Source organism: Mesoplodon mirus (genome assembly GCF_964341445.2).
Source record: "Mesoplodon mirus genome assembly, chromosome: 3".
Classification (NCBI taxonomy): Eukaryota; Metazoa; Chordata; class Mammalia; order Artiodactyla; family Ziphiidae; genus Mesoplodon; species Mesoplodon mirus.
Window position 1 is genome coordinate 30,020,143 of NC_138978.1, and position 22,491 is coordinate 30,042,633.

At 44.9% G+C, this 22,491-nt stretch overlaps 1 protein-coding gene across 1 annotated transcript in view; it reads right to left on the reverse strand.

Moving 5' to 3' along the window:
* CSMD2 (CUB and Sushi multiple domains 2) overlaps positions 1 to 22,491 on the reverse strand; it is a 659,332-nt gene that overhangs the window by 225,744 nt on the left and 411,097 nt on the right. Inside the window, exons 14-16 of the mRNA XM_082615655.1 lie at positions 16,085 to 16,411; positions 11,765 to 11,959; positions 43 to 181 (exon numbers count right to left, since the gene is read on the reverse strand). Of these exons, the coding sequence (XP_082471781.1) occupies positions 43 to 181; positions 11,765 to 11,959; positions 16,085 to 16,411 (661 nt within the window). The remainder of the gene's footprint in view (positions 1 to 42; positions 182 to 11,764; positions 11,960 to 16,084; positions 16,412 to 22,491) is intronic.

Below are 22,491 nucleotides of genomic sequence, written 5' to 3' on the forward strand. Positions count from 1 at the left end.
TATCACTCCTCATCCCCACCCCCAGGTTGTGGTTACAAGCACCTGTCGAAGGTGATTTTGATGGGGTAGCCTGGCTGGGCTTCAATCACCCAGGCACAGCTCAGGGCATCCTTGTAGAAGCCAGGCCAGCCCGGAGACAGGATGGTGCCACTGGGCGAAGTCAGATGACCACCGCAGGGAGCTGGGGGGACAGAAGGGAGAGAAGCAGGTTTCTTGGGGGGACAAATAAATAAACAAAAAAATCTCTCTATAAAACGTGTCTGCCAGCAAGTATTGTTTTTGTTTTTATGGAGAATTACATAAACTGTATAAACTGTGAGCTCTGTCTTTTGGGTCCTTTACGGATATGTCCAGTTATGTCACTTGGAGTTTTATGAAGGTCCAGAGGGGAGGAATGAAAAGAATCCTTTAAACAAAGTCCTTTGCCATTCTAGAAGTGTTGAAGTACAACTAATATTTGGGTCACACTGGTTCTCTCTTTGTTCCTGACTCAATCATCAGGCCTCTGGTAGAGGCATAAGCCCGGCCCACCCTGGCACAGCTGGCACCCGGTGCTCTGGCCCAGGAGCACACAGCCCGCTCCACTGTGAGCTCCCTGAGGGCAGGGGCCATATAATTTGACTTATGCAACTCGGAACCCCCAGCCCTTAGCCTAGTGCTTGGCACACGGGTGTCCCTCAGTGACCATTGCTTGAATGAATAAATGAGTGGATGGAAGGATGAGCGTAGTCACGGCAGGTAAAGCCAGAAGACCCCCAGGGTTCAGGCACCCCTCACGCTGGCTCTGAGCTTGCAAACCCTGTTATCTCAGTCCTTTGGTCTCTCTCTGCCCATGTTCCCACCCCTCAGTTTCCCATTTCATTCTCTCCCATCTTTCCCATCACTCCTGTCTCTTCCTGCAACCAGACCCTTGGCCCTGAGGGGGTCATTAGAGCTGCTCCAGTGCTCCGCCATCAGGCCACGTGGTTGGATTTCATTGTCCACCTTTTTGTGTCCATGTAGGCAAGGCCATGTGACTGCCTTGACCAATCAATCGAGGGTGGAAGTGATGCGTGTCACGTCCACATGGGAATGTGAAGAGCCAGCGTGTGATCTGCAGCTTGTGACTGTGAAAGTCTAGAAGGAAGTACCATCAGCCTGGGCCTCTAAGTGACCCTGAGGAGAAGAGCCCCGTGACCCAGGTTACACATGTAGCGTGAGTAGTCTGTGTGAGAGTGAGACTCCTGTTTTTAAGCCACTGAGATTCTGGGGTTGTTTGTTAGTACAGTCTAACCTCGCCCACCCTGATAAGGCACCTCCCTCCCCGAGACTGAGAACGAGGACATTGACCAGCACCAGCACCAAAGCCGCTGCCACTGTCACCACCACGGCCACGACTGAGAGCCCGCTCCCGTCACACGCTGAGCTTCACGTGTCTATCATGTTTGATCTTCACAAAACACAACCCCTGTGAGGAGGGTGCTATTATTTACTCCATTTTACAGCTAAGAAAGTGGAGCCTTATGGAGATTAAGTAACTAGCCCTTGTTAACCAGGGTTAGCAAGTGGTAGAACTTGGATTCAGACCTAGGAAGATAGCATAAAACCAGAGATCATACCCTAAGCAGCATCCCAGTTTTAAAAGAAACCCTGCTTCCTTGGGATCCCCTTACTGCGGTGCTACCAGGTACCCAAAATGCGCTGAACAAGACTGGAAAGGAAAGGGGATAAGGAGCTCCCAGCACTCCTATCTCTGCAAATTTTTGCAAATTTCCCCAAGTAATGAGTCTCATAAAACATAGCTAAATGTACCACACCTTTCCTCTCTCAATTCTGTAATCTTCCTGAAAATATCTAAAATAATTGTCAAGCATTCTTCACTGTTGTGGCCTCTCCCGTTGCGGAGCGCAGGCTCCGGACGCGCAGGCTCAGCGGCCATGGCTCACAGGCCCAGCCGCTCCGCGGCATGTGGGATCTTCCCGGCCCGGGGCAAGAACCCGCGTCCCCTGCATCGGCAGGCGGACTCTCAACCACTGCGCCACCAGGGAAGCCCAAGCATTCTTAATAGTAAATTATATTAGAAAGTTTAACTAACAAAGAAGACAAAAAGACTAATAATGATGTTAATAGTAGACAACTCGTACTGATGACTTACGATGCTCCCTGCTTTACACGTGTTATCTCATTAAAAAAAAATTTTTTTATTGTGGTAAAAGTCACACAATATAAACCATACCATTTTAACCATATTTAACTGTTCAGTTCAGTGGCACTAAGTACATTCACACTGTTGTGCAACTCTCATCATCCTCCATCTCCTGAATTTTTCACCTTCCTAAACTGAAACTCTGTCCCCATTAAACACTAACTCCCCATTCGTCCTCCCCACACCCCCCACCCTCTTGCCCCTGGCATCTACCAAGGTATTTTCTGTCTCTATGACTTTGACTATTCTAGGTACTTCATATAAGTGGAATCAAACAGTATTTGTCTGCACCTAATGTATGTTGGAATGCATTTTTAAGGTTGACTTAATATATGTCCTGCAAACAGACTGTACTTTCTTTTTTTCCCCCTGTGCTATACAGTAGGCCCTCACCAGCCATCTACTTCACACATAGTAGTGTACATACGTCAATCCCAGTCTTCCAGTCCATCCCACCCAATCCATCCCACGTGTTATCTCATTTAAATGTGCACAGCATTTATGAAGTTATCCCCATTTTACAGAGGAGAAAACTGAGGCTAAGTAGGCTGATAGACTAGATCAAGAGCTAATAAAGTTAGAGCAGAGATTGAACCTCAAGACCTCTGTCTCCAAATCCCCCTGCAGCACATAATAGCACGACAACCACAGCTGAGAGTTATGAACTCACTGCTATTGAGTTTACTATGTGTTAGGCTTAACGTGGATTATCCTTGTGACAATTGCAACATTAAAAGGTATATAACCATTATTATCCTGATTTTATAGGCAGGGATTATTATCCCATTTTCATTAAGTTGAGGCTTAGAGAAATGGAGAAATTACATAGCACTGCTATCAAACATTGAAAAGCATAAATTGTCTATAGGTATTGTTATTTCCTGAGTAACCTGTTTTCAAAACCTATCCATCCATGGCACTGAAACTACTAATACTTTGCTCTACTCTTCCAATGGACTTGTGAGACCTTGGAAGTGGGGAGGGGCATGCCTGCTGCGATGCACCTGGGTCCCCAGGCAGGCACAGAGCCTCAGAAGAGAGTGGGGACTCTCTCTTGGCTCCCATTCAGCACAGGCCCAGCCTCTTTGGTTGCTGGACTGTGATGTTGTCACTCACTTTGCAGGAAGCCATAGATCACAGAGTCACTGTTGCCTGACAAGGCTACTCTCTATTCAGTCATATACATCAACAAAGCCCTACCTAAACTTTCCAGAGAAGGAAACTCAAATCTTTCCTTTGGTGTCCACCATTTTGTTTTCTTTCTCTGCTGTATCATTTTATCACTTTGGTTAGTTCCTCTCTTCTCTGCTCAGGTGATTGGCAAACAACCTCTCCATTCATTCAATCCTTCACTCTCTCTAGTTAATCTTCATATCCCAGGGTGGTGGTTGCCAGGCAGGGAGAAGGAGGGGAGGATTCCTAAGTGCAGTGTCTCTTTAACATTTGAGATGATGCTCAACCTCCTTCTTACTGAGAAAATAAATACAAATCAAAACTATACTGAGAAATTATTTCTCATCCATCAGGTGCGGAAAATGCAAAAAGTCTGATGACTCGTGAAGCCGAGGGAAAGCAGGAATTCTAGTATTTTCCTGCTGGACATGCAAAAGAGCACAAACCCTACGCAGGGAAATTTGGTAGCATCCAGCAAAATTCATAGGCATTTATTCTCTCACCCAGCAACTCTACTTCTAGAACTCTATTCCAAAGATACACTGGCAAAAATATGCAAAGACATATATATGTAGCAGGCTACATAACGCAGTACTATTTATAACAGCCAAAGAATGGAAACAGCCAGAATGCTCAGCAATAGGGAGCTGACTAAATGAATTGGGGTAATCAACAACATGGACTATTTCTGCAGCTATAAAACAAGAATAAGGAATGTTCTATATAATGTCATGCAGTGGTCCCCAGAATATTTTATCAAGTGAATAAAAGCAAGATACAGCAGCAAAAGCAAGGGTAATGATTCCATTTATCTAAGAAAAGGGTGGGAGACACACACATATTTTCTCATATTAACAATCAATGAAAGGGCAAACTCAAAATGCAAAAGATTACCTATGGTTGGGGGGAGGGTCCAGGGTAGAGAGGATAGAGATAGAAGTTAGACTTTCTCAGAATATACCTTCTTTTAGAGATTTAGCTTTGGAACTATGTAAATATTTTACATAATGAAAAAAGATTTAAATTTGATAAGCAATTTCTCAAAACTTAAAAGCAGTGTAAAATAAATGAATATAATGCTGTATCAATTGGTAGCATAATCACACATGAAGAAACTAGTTAAAGAGATTTTAAAACACAGCAATTTGATAGTCCATCCCTAGTAGGATGTACAGACAAGAAGAATTGAAAGGAAAAACACGTAAACGATTTTCAGTAATCATATTGCTGTTGGTAGTATTGGTATTACAATTTGAGACTCCTGGGTGTATATTAAGGAATATGGGAAATTATGTTGGTGTTGAGAACTGGGATTACCAGCAAGAGTGAAAGAAGATATAGATACGACATCAAGGAAGTTCAGTGCAAAAGAAAAAATGTTCCTATATTTGAAATGAAATGAACCCATGATGCATTTTATCTTTCAAAAAATATTTCTTAGCTCCTTTCATTGTAAAGGCTTAGAAATGAGGACCTACTCAATAGTAATAAGCAGAGCCAGTGCCCAGATTCTGAATATCATTTCGCACTAAAAGGAACCAGGACTCCTTGGAGAAACAGCTGATTTTAGGTCAGGGACAGAAAATGTACAAGATGAGGTTGGGCCAATTTCAAAAAGCTCCCGCCGGCCAATGGGACGATTTGAGCGTTGACTACAGTAATAACTGCAATGGAGTTAAATGCATAAAATATGTTTCAATCCTTTGGATTGTAATGATATTAAAAAAATGTTCAACTTTGGAAGACGTTAGAGTCAACCCATTAATATGAAAACTGGTAAATAAAGGAAAATAATGAAGTATTTGTCCTGTCTTTCCTGTATGAACTATACCACAGGGTAACCAAATAGTTGATCAGGGCAAGTTTTCCGTTAAGTATTCCAGCTTATAAAAGAAGAGATAGAATGTTACCATTTAGTAATCTCTAGGCTATGATCACTGATGGCTCCTAACATCACCCAAAGAGAAACAACTAGACATTACATGCATCTGATAGAGGCACAGAGCCCTGCCTATAAAATATTCTGGCCAAACACCAGAACCTGAATCTGATTAGGCTTCTAGAACTTACTGCCAATTAAAGGAAATATAAGAGAGAGAGGATCATGTTAAACAACCTCCTAGGGACGTAATCGCCAAAATTCAGACTGCAGGAGACTCCTCAGGATAAACAGCCTGGCTTCCTCAACAAAAATATCGCAAGAGGGTGGGAAGACACCTACAGATGAAAAAGGACTTGAAACATATCAGCCTCACTAGGGCTCTGACTTCTTAAAAAATACTATGAAAGAAAGGGTTAGATAGATAATCATGGAAACTTGATTGTATTAAGTAATTATTTTCATAATTTTAAGATAATAGCATGGTGGTTCTGTTGTAAGGAGTTCTTTTCATCCATTAGAAATACACACTAAAATGTTGTGCATGAAATATCATGCCTGAAATTTGCTTCACAATAATCCAGAGCAGGGTAATGGTGGGAGATGCTGGTAAGGCAGAGGGTATGAATGAAATGAAATAGACCATGAGTTTATAATTGTTGAAGCCAGGTGATGGGTACATGGGGTTCGCTATACTATTCTCTCTGTTTGAAATTTTCCATTAAAATTGTTAGGGTGAAAAGAAGGATATACACATAGATACACACACACACACAAACACACACACACACACACACACAGAAAAGACAAAAAAAGAGGAGAGGGTCCTGCCTTGAACTGAGAGAAGAATTCAGCAATAAGACAAAAGAGGTACCCAGTGCCTTATCCCAGTGCCTGGCACAGAGTAGGTGCTCAATAAATAGTTTGTGGAAGGAATGAAATACTGCATTTTGTGCCCCCTCAAATTCATAGGATGAAACCTTAACTCCCATGTGACTGGCTTTGGAGATGGGCCTTTAAGGCCATAACGACGGTGAAATGAGGGCATAAGGGTGGGACCTAATCCAAAAGAACCGGTGTCCTTACAAGAAGAAGAAACATCAGGAGTGCACGTACACAGAGAAAAAGGCCATGTGAGGACACAGCAAGAAGATGGCCATCTGCTAGCTAAGGGGAGAGATGTCGGGAGAAAGCAACCCTGCTGGCTCCTTGATCTTGGACCTCCAGCATCCAGAACCATGAGAAAACACATTTCTGTTGTTTATGTCACCCAGTTTGTGGTATGTTGTTATGGCAGCACGAGATGGCTAATGCGCTGGGCTTCTGGTGAGGGGCTGGTGTCCCCTGTGAGGGAGGATCCACCTCTCCTGACCTTGGATGCTATAGTTGTACGAGGCAAAGGGCAGTTGGGGGTGGTGATGGGATAGAGTGATGCTGGGAACTCATGCTTCCTGAGCCCTCACAGGCCGCATGCTAATTGATGCATGCTTCTGCTTTTCCTGTAAGTTCACCCTCACAGCAAACTTTACGGTGGGTACTGGCGTTAGCCTCATTTCCTAGTTGAAACGGGTACAGAGGGCTTAGGTAACTGGTCCAGAAACACACAGCAGGGAAGCAGCAGGGCCAGGATTTAAACCCAGGCAGTCTGGCTCCAGAGCCTCCATTTCTAACCTCTACGGGTGGACGTGGGAATGCACACCCCCCACATACTACTGCCCTCAAAAGGGTCTCAGTGTGAATATCTAGAAGCAGTGGAAGCTTTTTCCTTGACTCCCTCCAGCGCTGCCTCCCCACTACCGCCCCCCGCCCCCCCCATACCCCTCACCACCTATCCTCCACCATTTTGTGGTAGAACAAAAGGAGAATGAACTTTGGAGTCAGACCGCATTTGGTGGTTCAAAGTGATTGTTTGGTATCAAAATATCTGGATCTGACTCTCCCATTCACTTAGCTGTGTGATCTTGGTCAAGTTACTTAACCACTCTGTGCTTCAGTTTCCTTATCTGTGAAATGAAGATCATAACAGTACCTCCCCTGTAGGGTCATCATGAAGATGTAATACAACAGTGTGTGTAGAAGATGTAACACAAGAGTGTGTGTAAAGCAGTTGGTGTAGTATTTAGCACATAGTAAGTGCTCAATTATTACTAGCTGGGTAATCACAGGCGAGCCAATTCACCTTGCTGGTTTGCAGATTTCTCATGCATAAAGCATAATAATCTTTCTCACAAGAGTGACAAGAAGATTAAACGAAATAATGTTAGAAACTCAGTAACTACCCTTTTTCCTCAGAGGCCTAAATGAACTACCACCATCACTTAGACTCCTCTTGTGGGAGTGGGGAGAACTGACTTTTCTTTTTTAGAAGATTTGTTTTAAAACTTATAAAAATAACACATTTATTTTACATACAGAGAGAAAAACATGTGGACGTGTCTACACCAAAGTGTTACGCTATTTTTCTCTGGGGAGTGGGATTAGGAAATGAATATTTCCACTTTCACTTTATTGCACTTGTGTATTGTTTACATTGTTTACAACTACCAAGTATTACTTTAAAAATGAAAATACATACTCACTGTAGATAATTTATCTCCTTTTTTCCCATGTATTTCTTTTAAACAGCATATTTTTTTAAACCCAGTTGGAGAGTCTTGGTCGTCTAATAGGGAATTTCATTACCTTTATTATCGTAACTGATATGTTTGTTTTACTGCTGTCAGTTTGTTTTATGTTGTCCATTTCTGATGCTTCCACGTGGTGTCCTGTCTCCTTTGTCTTTTGTGATAGGCAATATGTTTCCTTTCGTTTTAATTTTCCACTGGGATATAGAAAGTAGAAAACCTGCTTTTCATCCTATCTGTGGATGCTTTTAAGTCTTTTACAAATATGTTTGAAATTATATTCTCTCTAGCGATATAATTCAAGAAAAATACAGTAACAGGGTAGCCAAGAGCCTGGGTTTGGATTCTGGTTCTGTTACTTACAAGCTGGGAGGACCCTGGGCAAGTGACTTAGCTTCTCTGTCCTTTAATAGGACGATAACAATACCTGCTACCTAGACTGGTACCTGGCTGAAATGAGGTGACACCTGTAAACCACCTACCATAGTGATGTGTAATTAGTTCGTTCTTCCTTAAAAGAGACAAGGAAGAGATGAATGCGGGGCTGAGAACCATGCATTCCTTTCTAGCTGTTTCACTACTTGGAAGTCTTTCTTAGGAAATTTCTGATTTTAAATATATGGATCTCTTATTATGTCCTCTGTTCTGTAGATCAGGGGTCAGCAAACTACAGCCCAGGGGCCAAATGCAACCCATTCATTTCTCTTTTGTCAAAGCTGTTTTTGCATAACGATGGCAGAGTTGAGGGGAGATCTTAGGGCCCTCAAAGCTGAAAACACTTCCTAGCTAGCCCTTTAAGAAAAAGTTTGCCGACTTCTGCTTTAGATCAGCCAGATGATCATCCTTCTTTCTAAATTTAGGAGAAGAAGCCATTTTCTCCCTGTCCTTTTATAGCCTCTCCAAAGCTAAGAGGCTCTTAGCATATATTAAAAGATTTTTTAAAAGACCATTAGCTTCCACATTTATTTGTCCACAAGGTGGGGATACTTAATCAAAAACAAAACTAGAAAAAATGGAAAGACAAAGATGCTGATTACAAAGCAGGGTTCTTCCAAGGCTCAACACAGGAGGGAAAGGGGCCAAGGAGGGGCCAGATTCCAGGAGCTTCTTACCCTGTCTGCTCTACAGTTTCAAGTCCAGAATTGGCCACCCTAGGTGGTGTCTGGCTCTCACTCTGGCCCTCTAATCTGCTGCTCCCCAGGTCTCCGGAAACCAGATTGGTATCAAACGTCCATCATTCTAGGAAGACTGAGCAGACTCCCCTTGTGCCAACTCAGCACCTCTCCAACAGGCTGCCCCCTTATTTCTGGTTGTCCACTGTCCCCCAACCTAAGCATTTTCCCCTCCAGGGACAGAATGAATGAGACAGCTCTAATTTCAAAGTTAAGACTCAGCCTATGAAGCAGTGAACCGCTTTAAGGTCCTTTAACGAAGGTCGAGTTCTCTGGCACATTCACTCATGGTCTGGAGTGGTTCACTGCACCGGCAGAACTATGGTCTAGGAGCACCTGATTCAGGAAAGTGGATGGTGGGGAGGAGGATTCTGTAGTTACCAAGTCCTGATCCCTCTCAGGGGGGTCAACTCCACTGGGGCTGAGCCCCGCAGGCTCAGGGGCACTGTGGCCTGGGCTTCTGCCCGGGAAGTCCTGTAGTCTTGGTTGGGAGATAGGGCCAAGACTCGTGGAACTGGTAAAGAAAAATGCAGTCACGGTGAGACCAAATATCGGATAGAGTGGTCCGGCGGTGGCCCACAGAGCAAGGGATCCAGGAGGAAGGAGAGATCAGGTGAGTGGGAGACAGCAGGGAAGATGTCCTGGATGAGACGGACCACGAGGAAAACCAAAGAAGTCAGAGGAGGTTGACGAGCATGAGGGAGAATGGGGGGCCCAGCCTGAAGGAAAGGCGAGACCACTGACCGACAAGCCCCCAGACCCTGGGCTCTGCCTCACCCCCAAACAACCCCATCAGACACAAGTGGTTACGCCCCTGCTGCCGACGAGGGAGCTACCCAGCCCATCGGGTCCCCAACTGGGAGGGGGCAAAGATAGGAGTTTCACGGTTCCCTGACACCAAAGCTTATGCTGTTTCCAAAAGTGCTAGCTCTGCTGGGTAAAAATAGCAGAGGAGGTTGTGTGGACGTGGTTGTGTGACCGTGGAGGGCAGGAAGATGCCTGTTTGTGTCACGACTGGAGCAGGCACCTGGAAGGATGAACCCACCACATGATCCCCCGAAGTGGACCAATATGCATCTGATGGTGTCAGGAATGGTTAAAATTGGGTGAATATCATGCTCACAGCCAACACTGACTGAGCGCTGCCTCTCTGCCAGGCACGGCTCCAGGAGTGGTGTTTGCTCACGACCACCCTGTGAGGGGGCTCCCATTATGAGCTGCACTTTACAGATGGGGCAGCTGAGGCACAGAGGAGTCAAGTCACTTGGCCCCGGTGACTCAGCGGGTAAGTTTCAGGGAGGAGACAAAAGGCAGTCTGGTGAGAGTCAGGGCTCTGGAGGCCATGAGGGAGGCTCTAACCTAGTTAAAAAGTCACTCATTCATTCATTCATTCATTCAGTGATTGATCAACCAGTATTGACTGAGCATCCAGTAGGCGTCAAACAATCTGCCAGCTGTGGGGATACAAGCCCAAGGAAGGTCCCCTAACCTCACGGAGCTTACACACCAGCAAGCGCGTGGCTAACACTTATGCTAGGAACTCACTCTCTGCCAGGAAGTGCCCTTTACATGTGCATCTTATTATCATCTCCCCACTTGTCTTTTAGCTGAAGAAAAACAAACAAACCAGAGGCTCAGAGGGAAAAAGGCAACTCGCCAGGATTCCAGCCCAGGTCCCTCTGACTCGACGCCACCCTCTCTGCCTCGGACCCTGTGCCCCTGGTGGTCTCTCCTCCCCGCTTCCCCTGCCTGTCAGCTCTGGGGCAGCGGTTGCCCTGAGGCACGCCCCCTCGCTCTCCTGTCCTTCCCCCTTGCTGGCCGGGGTGCTTGGATTTGGGTTTGGGGACTGCATATGGAGAGGTCCCTTAGGTCGCTACCCTCTGTCCATCACGCAAGGTAAGAGGAAGGCGCTTTCTGGGTCCCAGAAGCAGGGAACTGCAGCCCTTGCCTCCACTGTCACTGCCTTCAAGGGGTCTGTGGGAGACTCATTTTCCACCCATTATTCACAAGTATTTATCGAGGGCCTATTCTGTGCCAGGCATTGTGCTTGGTGCACAAGTTTTACATAATTTCTGCCCTTAAGAAGCTTAATTTGTGTTTTCCGTGCCTGCAGTTGGGGGGACCAGATGGCTAGCCTCTGAAACGGAGTCAAAACCTGTCTGCATGGCAAGGCAGGACCGAGGAGACACCATAACAACCCCTGTGCTTGCTTCAAGCTGTGTCTTTTTTCTGGCTGGTCTGCCCCTAGTCTCCTGGAGATTCACTGCAAGGCTATCAAGGCATCATTTAACAGGGACACCAAGGCCAAGCCTGGGAGACGTCCCAGGGAACTGGGGGAAATTAGCACGTGGAGAAGGAAAGCGTGGCAGGCAGCTTGAAAGACACGCAGACTCACGGCTCTGCCAACACTGCTTCAGGCTGATGGAGCTCCCCTGTGCAGGAGCTGGGAGCAGGGCTCCGAAGGGCTGTGATATTGAGAGCATTCCCAGTTGAAAGAAGAGGTATTTTTGATGCCTGACAGTCTAGAACCAGCGTCTCTCCTGTTTAATCTCTGGTTATAATTCAAATTTCTGTGCACTGTGGTTCTATAAAGCCCCGGCCATTCCGGCGTGAGGGCGAGAGGGTGGTCCCATGTCCTGGGAGAAGAGGACGACTGGGGTTTGGGCCACTCGGTCCCCCTCCTCAGCCTCTCTGGCTGACAGCCCCGGCCCCCGGCCCGGCAGGCACGCACCTTCACACCGCAGCACGGCACTGTTCCAGACCACGCTGCCCTCCTTCAGGATGCAGGTGATGGTCTCTGAACCCTGAGTCCCGAGGAAGCCTTCATCGCAGAGGAAGGAGATGGAGCTTCCCAGCTGGAGGCTGTCACCAAACCGTTTGCCGTTGACTGGAACGCCCGGATCTGGACACTCATTGTGTCGAAAAGCTGTGTGGATACAGGTCAAGGATGGGATTAGACAGAGCTGACGTGCAGATGGACCCCCAAAGAAAATAAGCTTCATTATCATGGTCAATCCTAGACCTCTCCCACTTCCCCAAGAGCCTGGCATGCTGGGGGGAGCGCTACATACCCTAGAACCACACTGGGTACAAAGCAGGTGCTTGTTAAACTTATCTCCTGCCTTCCTGAGCACCTAATCCAACTTCATTCTAAAGCACATTTATAGGTCAGGCAGCGGGCTGTTTCTCTTGTTGGCTCATTTACACCAAATAGTGATTCTGTGACGTAGGTATTATTACCCCAGTTTACAAATGAGGAAACTGACGCTCAACATGGTTAAGAAGCAGATCTGTGTTCTCAATGTCAAATCCACTCCATGCGTCCCTACCTTCAGACAGCTATGGGATCATTTATGTTGCAGGAAAACCGGGCTCTAAATCCTGTGACACTAATAGATACCAAGCATCATAAAGTAGGTGCCCTGGAATTAACCCTGTCTGAAGCCATTCCCTTCATTTCCTCGCCCCTTGTCAGGCTGCCTCTCACTCTGCCCGGGCAATTCATAATACCATGGTGTGGGCGGGGCGCGGCGGGAGGAAAGAGCCAGAACACTTGTGGGTTTAATCAAGCTCTGCCTCTTATTAGTTACATGGTTCTGGGCAACTTATGTAATCTTGCTGAGCCTCTGTTTCCTAACCTATAAAATGAGCCATTCTCATGAGATGAGACAGGAATAACATGAAAGTTGATTTGAATTTGCAAGTGGCGAATGCTTGGTAAGCACCTGACGGGTGCTCAGTACCCCTTAAGTCTGTGTTCCCTTCCTTCTTCCTGTTCCCAACCTTCCTCCAACAGGGGTGCCCAGTTCTCACACTGTCTGAGGCCACGCCCTATTTGCATCCCTGCTGTTTTAAGGACGGTGGCTTCCCAGTGGAGACCAGGCTCCACGGCTGCAAGGGCATGGGCCACTTTAGAGGCCTCTGAGATTCCCTAGTGACTGAAACACTTGCACAGTCAGAAACAGAAGCAGCCTTGGAGGCTGTCAGATCATCTTGCTGGGAGCAAACCTGGCGATCCTTCCTACTGAAGCTGGGCTGAGGGAGCATCTGACACAGAGATAATCTGGATGATCCCAGCTGAGCCCTGACCCCCTTCCCTCTGAAATGCAATCTTAAGTCAGCCCAGACATCAGTCTCCCAACCTTTCCTCATTAGGAACTTATGACCATGAGCTTGCCCTCACATTTAGAAACATGGGGTGGGAAGAAAAGTGGCACTTGGGTCCCAGAAGTCCAGGCGTTTGTCTATTCAAAACCCTATCAGGGAATTTTGTGACCACCTGGAGGGGTGGGATAGGGAGGGTGGGAGGGAGGGAGACGCAAGGGGGAAGGGATATGGGAACAGATGTATATGTATAACTGATTCACTTTGTTATAAAGCAGAAACTAACACACCATTGTAAAGCAATTATACTCCAATGAAGTTGTAAAAAAAAAAAAAGCCACTGAATCTGTGGGACTGTCTCAGCAGTGACAGGAGATGCGCACACACACACACAAACCCTATCAGTCACACAGACACACACATGTGTACACATTGAGCAGGGATATGGAGCTATTTCCAATACCTTGAAGCAAATGCTCTAAGTCAAGGATTTAAATACTGCCCAGTTCTACCCATGTACCTTTTCAATCTGTTTCCTGGCAGGTGAAAGGGGCAGATCTTAGCTTAGGAAGTTTCTGTTGTGGGGTTGGCAGTAATGCCTGCAGGATGCTCCCACAGTAGGTGCTCAGTAAACAGCAGCTACTCTCATCTTTGTCCAAAATACTCACATGGAAGAAGGATTAGGTTTCCTCTAAGGAGCTCTGGAGGTGGAAACGGGATCCCTGAGCCTTGTTACAGGGACACAGATTTCAGGTCATCATGAGGGGAAGCCCCGAGTGCTCTCTAACTGTGGAGAGAGCTGTCTTGGGGGGGATGTGAGTTCCCTGACGTTGGGCAAATTCCAGCTCTTCCCAGAGGATCGTCAGTTGGGACGTGACTGAGGAGATGCATGTCCTGCGGGGGAGACTACACTAGTTCCCAAACACTTGCCCATGGACTGTGGTTTCACTAGCTACATCAGAATCACCCCAGAAGCCTGTAAAAAATGTAGATTTTAGGGCCTCACTCCTTAGAGATTTTGATTCATCAGGTCTAGGATGGGGCTCAGATTTTTCAAAGTTATTGCTACCTATCCATCCCACTCTATCTGTATAAATGCACAGAAAATTATCTGTAATGTCTGTAATAGTGTTCACCAAATATTGGCAAGAATCATCTCTGGGTGGGGGGATCTAGGGTGGTAGTCAGCACTTCTTCCTTGACCTGCCCCTGTTTTTTGATTACTGACGTATTGGATGTGTATCACTTTTACAATGGCGGAGGAACCTTCGAGAGGAATGCTGGGTAAGAGCTTGATCAGCAGGTCGGGTTTGCTGCTTTCTGCCTCCTCCTCCTGAGGATTTGGCATTTGCTCCTCTCCTGGAAAGTGGGGACCTACTAGGATATGGTTTTCCTCGGAGACTATGAGTATTTGTTTCTGACCCAGGTCCTCCATCGGTGTATCCACACCTGCTTTGAACCTGTAGAGTCCTCGGCCCTCCCCATCCTGGATAAGTGGGCTTCCCTGGGACAGCTCTCACCCTTCTTTTTCCCACTCCCACTGAAGGAAGAAAGAGCATTTAGCCATTCATGGATCTTTCCAATCAATAAATATTTACTGATCTTCACCATGTACCCAACCCTGAACTGGGCAGAGGGCATAGAAAGATAAGTAATACATACGCCCATCTTTCCAGAGCTCATGACCTCATGGGAAAGTAGGGATGAGGACAGATAAACTAAAAGCCAGTGCTGCAGTGCTAGACTGGGAAGATTAGGGAAGACAGAACTGGGCTCTGCTTCCTCCTGCCCACAGATGACGGGAAGAGGAGTGTCCTGGAGGAGGCATCCCTGGGAAGAGGGATTGTTTCTATCAAGTCCGGCATCTTGAAGAAGGTGTTATGGGAAATATCAGGGAAGGGCTTTAGCTTGGAATCTGGGGTCCCCAATGACCCCTGTTTGGCACTTATTGTCTTCAGCTCCACTAGACCCTGGGGGCAGATGGGACAAGGAAGCAAGACCTCTCTGCCAAGGGTGGGAGGGGGGCTGGGCGGAGATCAGTTTTATCAGAAAGTGCCAGAGGGACAAGCACTGCGTGTGTGCTGTGTGCATGGAGCGGAGCTTGAACTGGGGACTTGCATTTCACAAGCAGCCTCTGGGAAACGATCTGGTTAATCTGCTCAGACGGACCCAGCCTCAGCCCGCTCTGAAGATTTGCCATTGGCCAAGTTCACCGGGTCTGTAGCTGGCTCTGCCCTGAACAGCACCTCTTGCTACCTTTGCAGCTTGCTGTTTCTACTCTCCAAGCTTCTGCCCCGCCCAACCCCCGAGACACAGAAACAACAATAATCACTGCTGAGCTTCAGCTTGCTTCTAGAGAAGGGGCCAAGGGCTAAAACTGGAGGTGACAACTTTGGGACTGTGGCCCTGAGAGGGGCCATGAGGAAATGCTCCAAGAGTTGGCTCTAATGAGTCTCAGAGTCAAACAGAAACACTGCTCTAGACTTCTGTTTCTGATTTGCCTAGGGGAATGGGAACTGGCAAAGCAAAGTGTGAGCAGCCCCACAGGGAATACACGAAGTTGGCAGTGAGTAGGCGTCCAAGGACTTGGGGGAGCACATCAGAGAGGCGTCAGTAGCTAGAAGAGGATGGGGAAGGCTTGCTCTCCCTTGGGCCCTTCCTGGTTCTAGCTGGGCCTTCTAGGAGGGGGAGGGTGGGAGGGAGAAATGAGGCCGCAGGTCCTTTCACGTTATATGGCACATCCATAGGAAATAAATGCTCAAAAGCGAGTGACGCCACAGAAAAGAACGCTTTCCGCTTTTCCCTTCATGCTGGAGCCCCATGCCTGGCTCTGCAGCCTCGCAAGGCTTTTGGAACTGGTCCACCCACAGCAACACTCCTCTGCTAGAGCCCCCTCCACTGGACATCCCCAGAGGGACGGTCAGCTGAGGACACAGGGTGGACTCACTAGTAAAGGTGATGTTGAAGCCCCTCTTCCCCGTGGAGTGGTCGGTCTGGAACTCAAGACGGGCCACGTGCCCACTGCTTGTGATGGAGGAGGGGAGTTGGTTTCCTGAGAAGGTGCCCAGGACTGGGGCCTCAGCCGTGGCCCCGTCCTTGATGACCAGGAAGTCAAACTGAGGCTCCACATCAATGTCATTGAAGGCCAGGTGGATGCGGCTCTCGGGACGCGCGAGGATAAGCCAGACGCAGTGGAGGTGGTTGCCGTAGTCTTCCGGGTAGTTAGGTGACAGGACGACCCCAGAGGGGCTGGTGAAGTTGAAGAAGCAGGAAACTGCAAGAGAAGAGCCGTGGAGGTCAGTGAGCATCCCTGGTATTGTGTCTGGGCCACTGAGGGCTGGCGGGGGAGCATTTCTTAGTCTAAGAGCAATAGAGAGAAAGGGTGACATGAGGGTTGGGCTAGACTGGCTGGGCTCTGAGCTCTAGGTGGGAGACATGCTGGGTTCCATGCCACACCTGGTGTTGGGAAGGGTCCCTCTGGCAAACCACAGACAAGGTGGAGCTAGTTTACTCCTGGCCCTCTCTCCGTTTCGGTGAGCCCACCCCAGGCAGGGTCTGCATGCTTCTCGGTCCCTTGAGTTGGGGGAAAAACCCACCATTCAAGCTTAAATGTAGTCCCAGGGCCTGGCTCCTTTTAGCTGGTGGTGATCCCCTGGGTGGTAACCAGGGTGGAGATATTCCAAGTCCATTTCTATCTTTTAAACATTTTTAGCGGGGAAATGATAGGTGTGCCCCTGGGGATTCTGCCAGCCTCGAAGCTACAAAACTATGCTAAGGAGGCGCTAGGTAGGCACCATCTTTCAGAGCCCAAAGCTTTGGAAGAAACTGGGGGAGAGAGGTGACAGCGCCTTATCTTGAGGCCCTGCACGCATTCCAAGGATCGACTCTTCTGAAAATCTTTATTTTAAACCCTTTCCATGCCAGTAACTAACAGACCCTGGAACAAGGCTGAGGCAAAGCAAAGTGCTATAAATGGACAAACAAACAAACAAACACTAAACCACAATTAAAAAGAAAAATAACAGAATGAAAAAAAATTGCAACAAATATGCCAAAGGACAGCTATCAATATTGAATTAGAGCTTTTATAATTGTGTAAGAACATCACCAAGATGACCAAACAGTATGCTCAGAGGATTCATATGAGAGAAAATAGGATTAATATGAAAACACAGTCCATTTCACTAGAAAAAGAATAAAAATAAACAACCCATACTGTTGAGGCTTCATGAAAACTCATATGTATTTATTGCCAGTTGCACAGTAAAGTTGATATAACCCTTTTGGAAGGGAGTGTATGCATTCTCATCAGCAGCCACAACACTATACAAATATTCAGACTCAGTAATCTCTAGGAATTAATTCAAAAGAAAAAGAGCCACATGGACAAAGATGTTTACAGTGACGTAATTTTATTACAGAGGAAAAAATGTGAACAGCCTACATGTCAGCCCAATAATGCGAGGTAAATTATAGCCTTTAATGTGGTGCAGTTTGAACACAATCATTAAAGTGATAAATATGACCCTGTAGAAAGAAGAATGTTAAACATTTTAAAGTAAAACAGTACATCATAAAATTATATGCATGCTTTGGATTATAGCTATTAAATATTTGCTTATATATGGGTAAAGACTGGACATGAGCCTCCAAATAAAAATTGTATTAGAGTAAAAGTTTTGGGGGTATTATTTTTCAAAATGAAAGCAATATTTAATTTTTCTGACTGCAAAAATGATATAGGCTTATTGAAACATTTTTTAATATATAAAAGTGTAAAGAAGGTAGAAATGAATATGGACAAACATTTAAGTGCCTTTACAACATTTACAGTGATGTTTGGTGCTAATTATATTGAAATTAAAGTAAGTATAATATTTGACTTAATTATAATGAAGCTAAGGTGAAAAATAATAATAAAATCATGTTTGCAAAAGAAAAAAATAAAAACACAAAACAAAGGGATTGGTGATTCCTTCGGTTGAGTGTCTCTTTCCTCTGCCTGACTCTACCCACCTTCCCCTTTTCTGCATTAAGTATTACTTTTTCAACCTGATACTCAAAGCCCTCCCATCAAATTCAGCAAAGTGAACCTGGTCCCGAGGACACAATCAGTCTCATCCCTATAATCTCTGCATTTCATAAGTATTGAAAGTTTGAGTCAAGGGGAAAGAAGGACATGAAAAAGCTTTTAGGCAACACAAGGTATAGTTAATAGTAATTACCATTGTATATTATTGGGCGTTTACTAAGTACAGGCACTGTTCTAAGCACTTTCATCAATTACTCAATTTAATTGTCACAAAAACGGCATGAGGTAGGTACTGTTATTAACCCCATTTAAAAACGAAGACACTGCAGCACACAGAGATTAAGTAGCTTGCCAGGGCTGCGCGGCCAGTAGATGTTAGCAGCAAGTTCAAATCCACGCAAATCCGTGCAAATTCAAATCCACCTGACTCCACGGGCCAAGCCCTTAGCCACCCAGCAACACCGTGTCCCAGTATGAGAACAGTACAGCTCACTAAGTCTAATAGTGGAGTCCTTGGGGGTGTTCTTAGAATCTGTTAAAGATTCATCTGTTAACCCCAAGCATTATAACAGCCCTGAACTGGAGGTTCTAGGCTGGACACAGATGCCCCCACACAGCTATCCCATCTATGGCTTTGTGGTAGTCCAGCTGGGAGCATAATACAAATAATGAGGAATCTGAAACCAACTAAGACCACTACCTTGAAGACAGAAGGGGAAAAACCACATGGCCTGTCTACCAGCAGAACAACACCAAGGCGGACCAAAGACAAAGAAAAGCTCTACGATTTCAAAGGCACTGAAAGCATGAGAACAAATGGATTTGCTGCAGAGAATTTAATTAACATCACCTGAGTCCCCACCCCGACTCCATCACTCTGTCACATTTTTTTCTTTATACGCTTTATGCAGAGTTGCCATGTTGTAAAGCTCCAGGGGCACCATTTTGAGCAGCTATACATGGCAGATCTACCTATCACTCTTTAAAATTACCTTGTTCACTGGCTTGTTTATGGTCTGTCCCTCCCTCTCCCCAGCACACACACATGTACTCCACGAGGGCAGAAATCTTGTCTGTTTGATTTCTCTGAATCCCTATAGCTCCCACAATGCCTGGTACATTGTTGGTGCTCAATGAATATTTGCTGATTGAATCAATGAGCATTTAATGGTTGATACCATCCGAAGAGATGGTGACATGGATACGCATGCCTCACATCCCCATCCCGTTCCAAGCCCCAACCAAAAGAACTGACCAAAGTCTGTAAGAATAGGTGGATACCTGTGTTAGCTCTGGAAACATGGAAAAAATACTATGCTGTGATCCTCAATGTATGTCTCTTAGACACAGTACAGATCTGTCCCTAAATAATTTAGAGTAGAAAAGAGTATGACCCAGCCAAATTGTTAAAGAGCAAAGACAACAGAAACTGCTTCCAGTATCAAAGACCTCAAAAAGTATATTATCCACACAACACTAAAGAAATACTTGAAGATGTTATCAACCCAACCAAGAGATGAATCAAAATGCAGAACTCAAGTATGAGAAAGTTATGCTTAATAAAAAATGAAAAAAGATTGGTGATAAGCAAATAAACAATATAGTAAAGAATTAAATAATTGCTATAAACATAGTTAGAAAACAGACTGAAAGTGTTACAAATATTTGTTGGAAGAGAAGATAAAAGATATCACTCCTGCCTAAATCCCGGGGTAAAATATTTCAGATTATTCTGATGTAAAGTATAAAGTTGAAGCAAGGAGATACGCTAATTTCCTCATTTTGTAAGAAACTCTGTTATATAGTTTCTGTGGTTAATTAGAGAAATATAGGTTAGAGTGTGTCTTTAAAGATGTTAAGTGTAATTAGTAGTAGACTATAAAGTAGCTTATCTTCAAAATTACCAAAGGGAAAAAAGCAAAGCAGTCAATTTAGAAAAACAAAATGGAATTCAAAGGAAACAACAAGGAATCATAAAGAGGGGAAATGTAAAGTAAGATGCTAAAAAAGGGGGAAAAAGACAAAACTTCATTTATGATAGTAAATGTATAAAGGTTTATCTGTCTTAGAAAAATATAACCCTCATTTTGGGAAAAGACACACAACTTAAAGTGACTCAGAATAGTCAAGAATAAGGAAATGGGCCAAGGTAGCTCAGACTTCAGATTAGAAGAGTGTTACAATTTACCAATGCCCAGGCCCCAAAGATTCCTGTTTATTTGGTGGAGTACACCCAGGGCATCAGAGGTTCTAAAAGCTTCCGGGTGATCTTAGTGTGCAGCCAGGGTTTGAGAACTACTGGTGAAGGCAAATGCAAACCACAAAAAAAGGAGTTTTAATACTAATACCAGACCCTTGGATGTTATAATATCACACCAGACTCTTGATGATTCTTTTTTTTTCAGTACAAGAGTCCTCTGGACTGCTACCAAGAGACATTTCCTCTTGCACCTGGAAAGAGATGGAGCTGATAAACTGACACTAATAGAACAGAAATGTGGCCCTGTAAAGCTCAGTTTTCTAGCCCAAGGTATAATTCAGACTTGTTAAAATGAGGGCAGGAAAAGGGAGCGTGCATTGTCCAACAAAGGTCTAATCTCTCTTACTCTGGAAAATTAGGTTTATATATTACAGTAGAATGTTTCTGTTGGAGAATAGAATTTGCTTCTCAGTGTCCCAAATGAGGATAACAAAACGTACTGTGACTGGATCTCATCACTACCAATGACCCAGGTAAAAGAGAAAGATGAGGCACCCTCTCCCTTTCGAAGCACGTTGTGCTCATGGATCTTGACCTTGGATAAGCCTTTAAATGGTTCAGACTTTTGAAAAATAATAAAGGTGGAAACCTCAGTACCAAATGGTTGTATCATTACTGTGTATAATATTTGATTATTATTCAATAGGACCTTGAGTAAGAAATAAAAGTTTTGTTGAAAAACCCTCTTTTACTACCTTTTCCTTAGGTGTTGTCACTGCTAGTTTCAGTGCCTTCAAAATGATAATTCAGTTACTAGGGACCCAATGAGACAAAACAAAATCTCAAATCCAAAGATGACATTTAAAAAATGGATGATGTGCACATTCCAAAATGAAGATATGACAGTTATGATACATTTTGCCCCAAAGAACTGAAACAGACAAAATAAACTAATTTTAGCACAGTGGTTAAGAATTCGCCTGCCAATGCAGGGGACATGGGTTTGAGCCCTGGTCCGGGAAGATCCCACATGCCGTGGAGCAACTAAGCCCATGCACCACAACTACTAAGCTTGTGCTCTAGAGCCCATGAGCCACAACTACTGAAGCCCGTGCATCTAGAGCCCGTGCTCCACAACAAGAGAAGCCACCAAAATGAGAAGTCCGTGCACTGCAACAAAGAGTAGCCCCAGCTCGCTGCAACTAGAGAAAGCCCACATGCAACAACGAAGACCCAATGCAGCCAAAAATAAATACACTTTAAAAAACCCCCAAAAACATAAGAGTTGGAGAAAAATATACTAATCTGAAGTCAAAAGTAAATAAAGTGGATCTGTAAAATACTGTGAGTGTGTATATGTTATATGAAACTCTGTAACCTTCAAACAAGGAACACCACCTTCTTCACAAGTGCCCTTGGAATATTACAGAAATGGACCCTCTATTTGGCTACAACGAATTCTCCATAAACTCCTCCACAAAGCAAAAACTGTTGAGACACATCTTCTATTCACAGTGCAAATAAACTACAAATCAATAATAAAAGAATGACTACGAACCTGCAGCCTGTGAAAAGGAGACCCCAAACACAGTAAGTTAAACAAAATGAGAAGACAGAGAACTATGCAGCAGATGAAGGAGCAAGGTAAAAACCCACCAGATCAAACAAATGAAGAGGAAATAGCCAGTCTACCTGAAAAAGATTTCAGAGTAATGATAGTAAAGATGACCCAAAATCTTGGAAACAGAATGGAGAAAATACAAGAAATGTTTAACAAGGAACTAGAAGAACTAAAGAGCAAACAAACAATGATGAACAACACAATAAATGAATTAAAAATTCTCTAGAAGGAATCAATAGCAGAATAACTAAGGCAGAAGAACGGATAAGTGACCTGGAAGATAAAATAGTGGAAATAACTACCACAGAGCACAATAAAGAAAAAAGAATGAAAAGAACTGAGGACAGTCTCAGAGACCTCTGGGACAACATTAAATGCACCAACATTCAAATTATAGTGAACGCAGAAGAAGAAGAGAAAAAAAAAAAGGGACTGAGAACACATTTGAAGAGATTATAGTAGAAAACTTCCCTAATATGGGAAAGGAAATAGACAATCAAG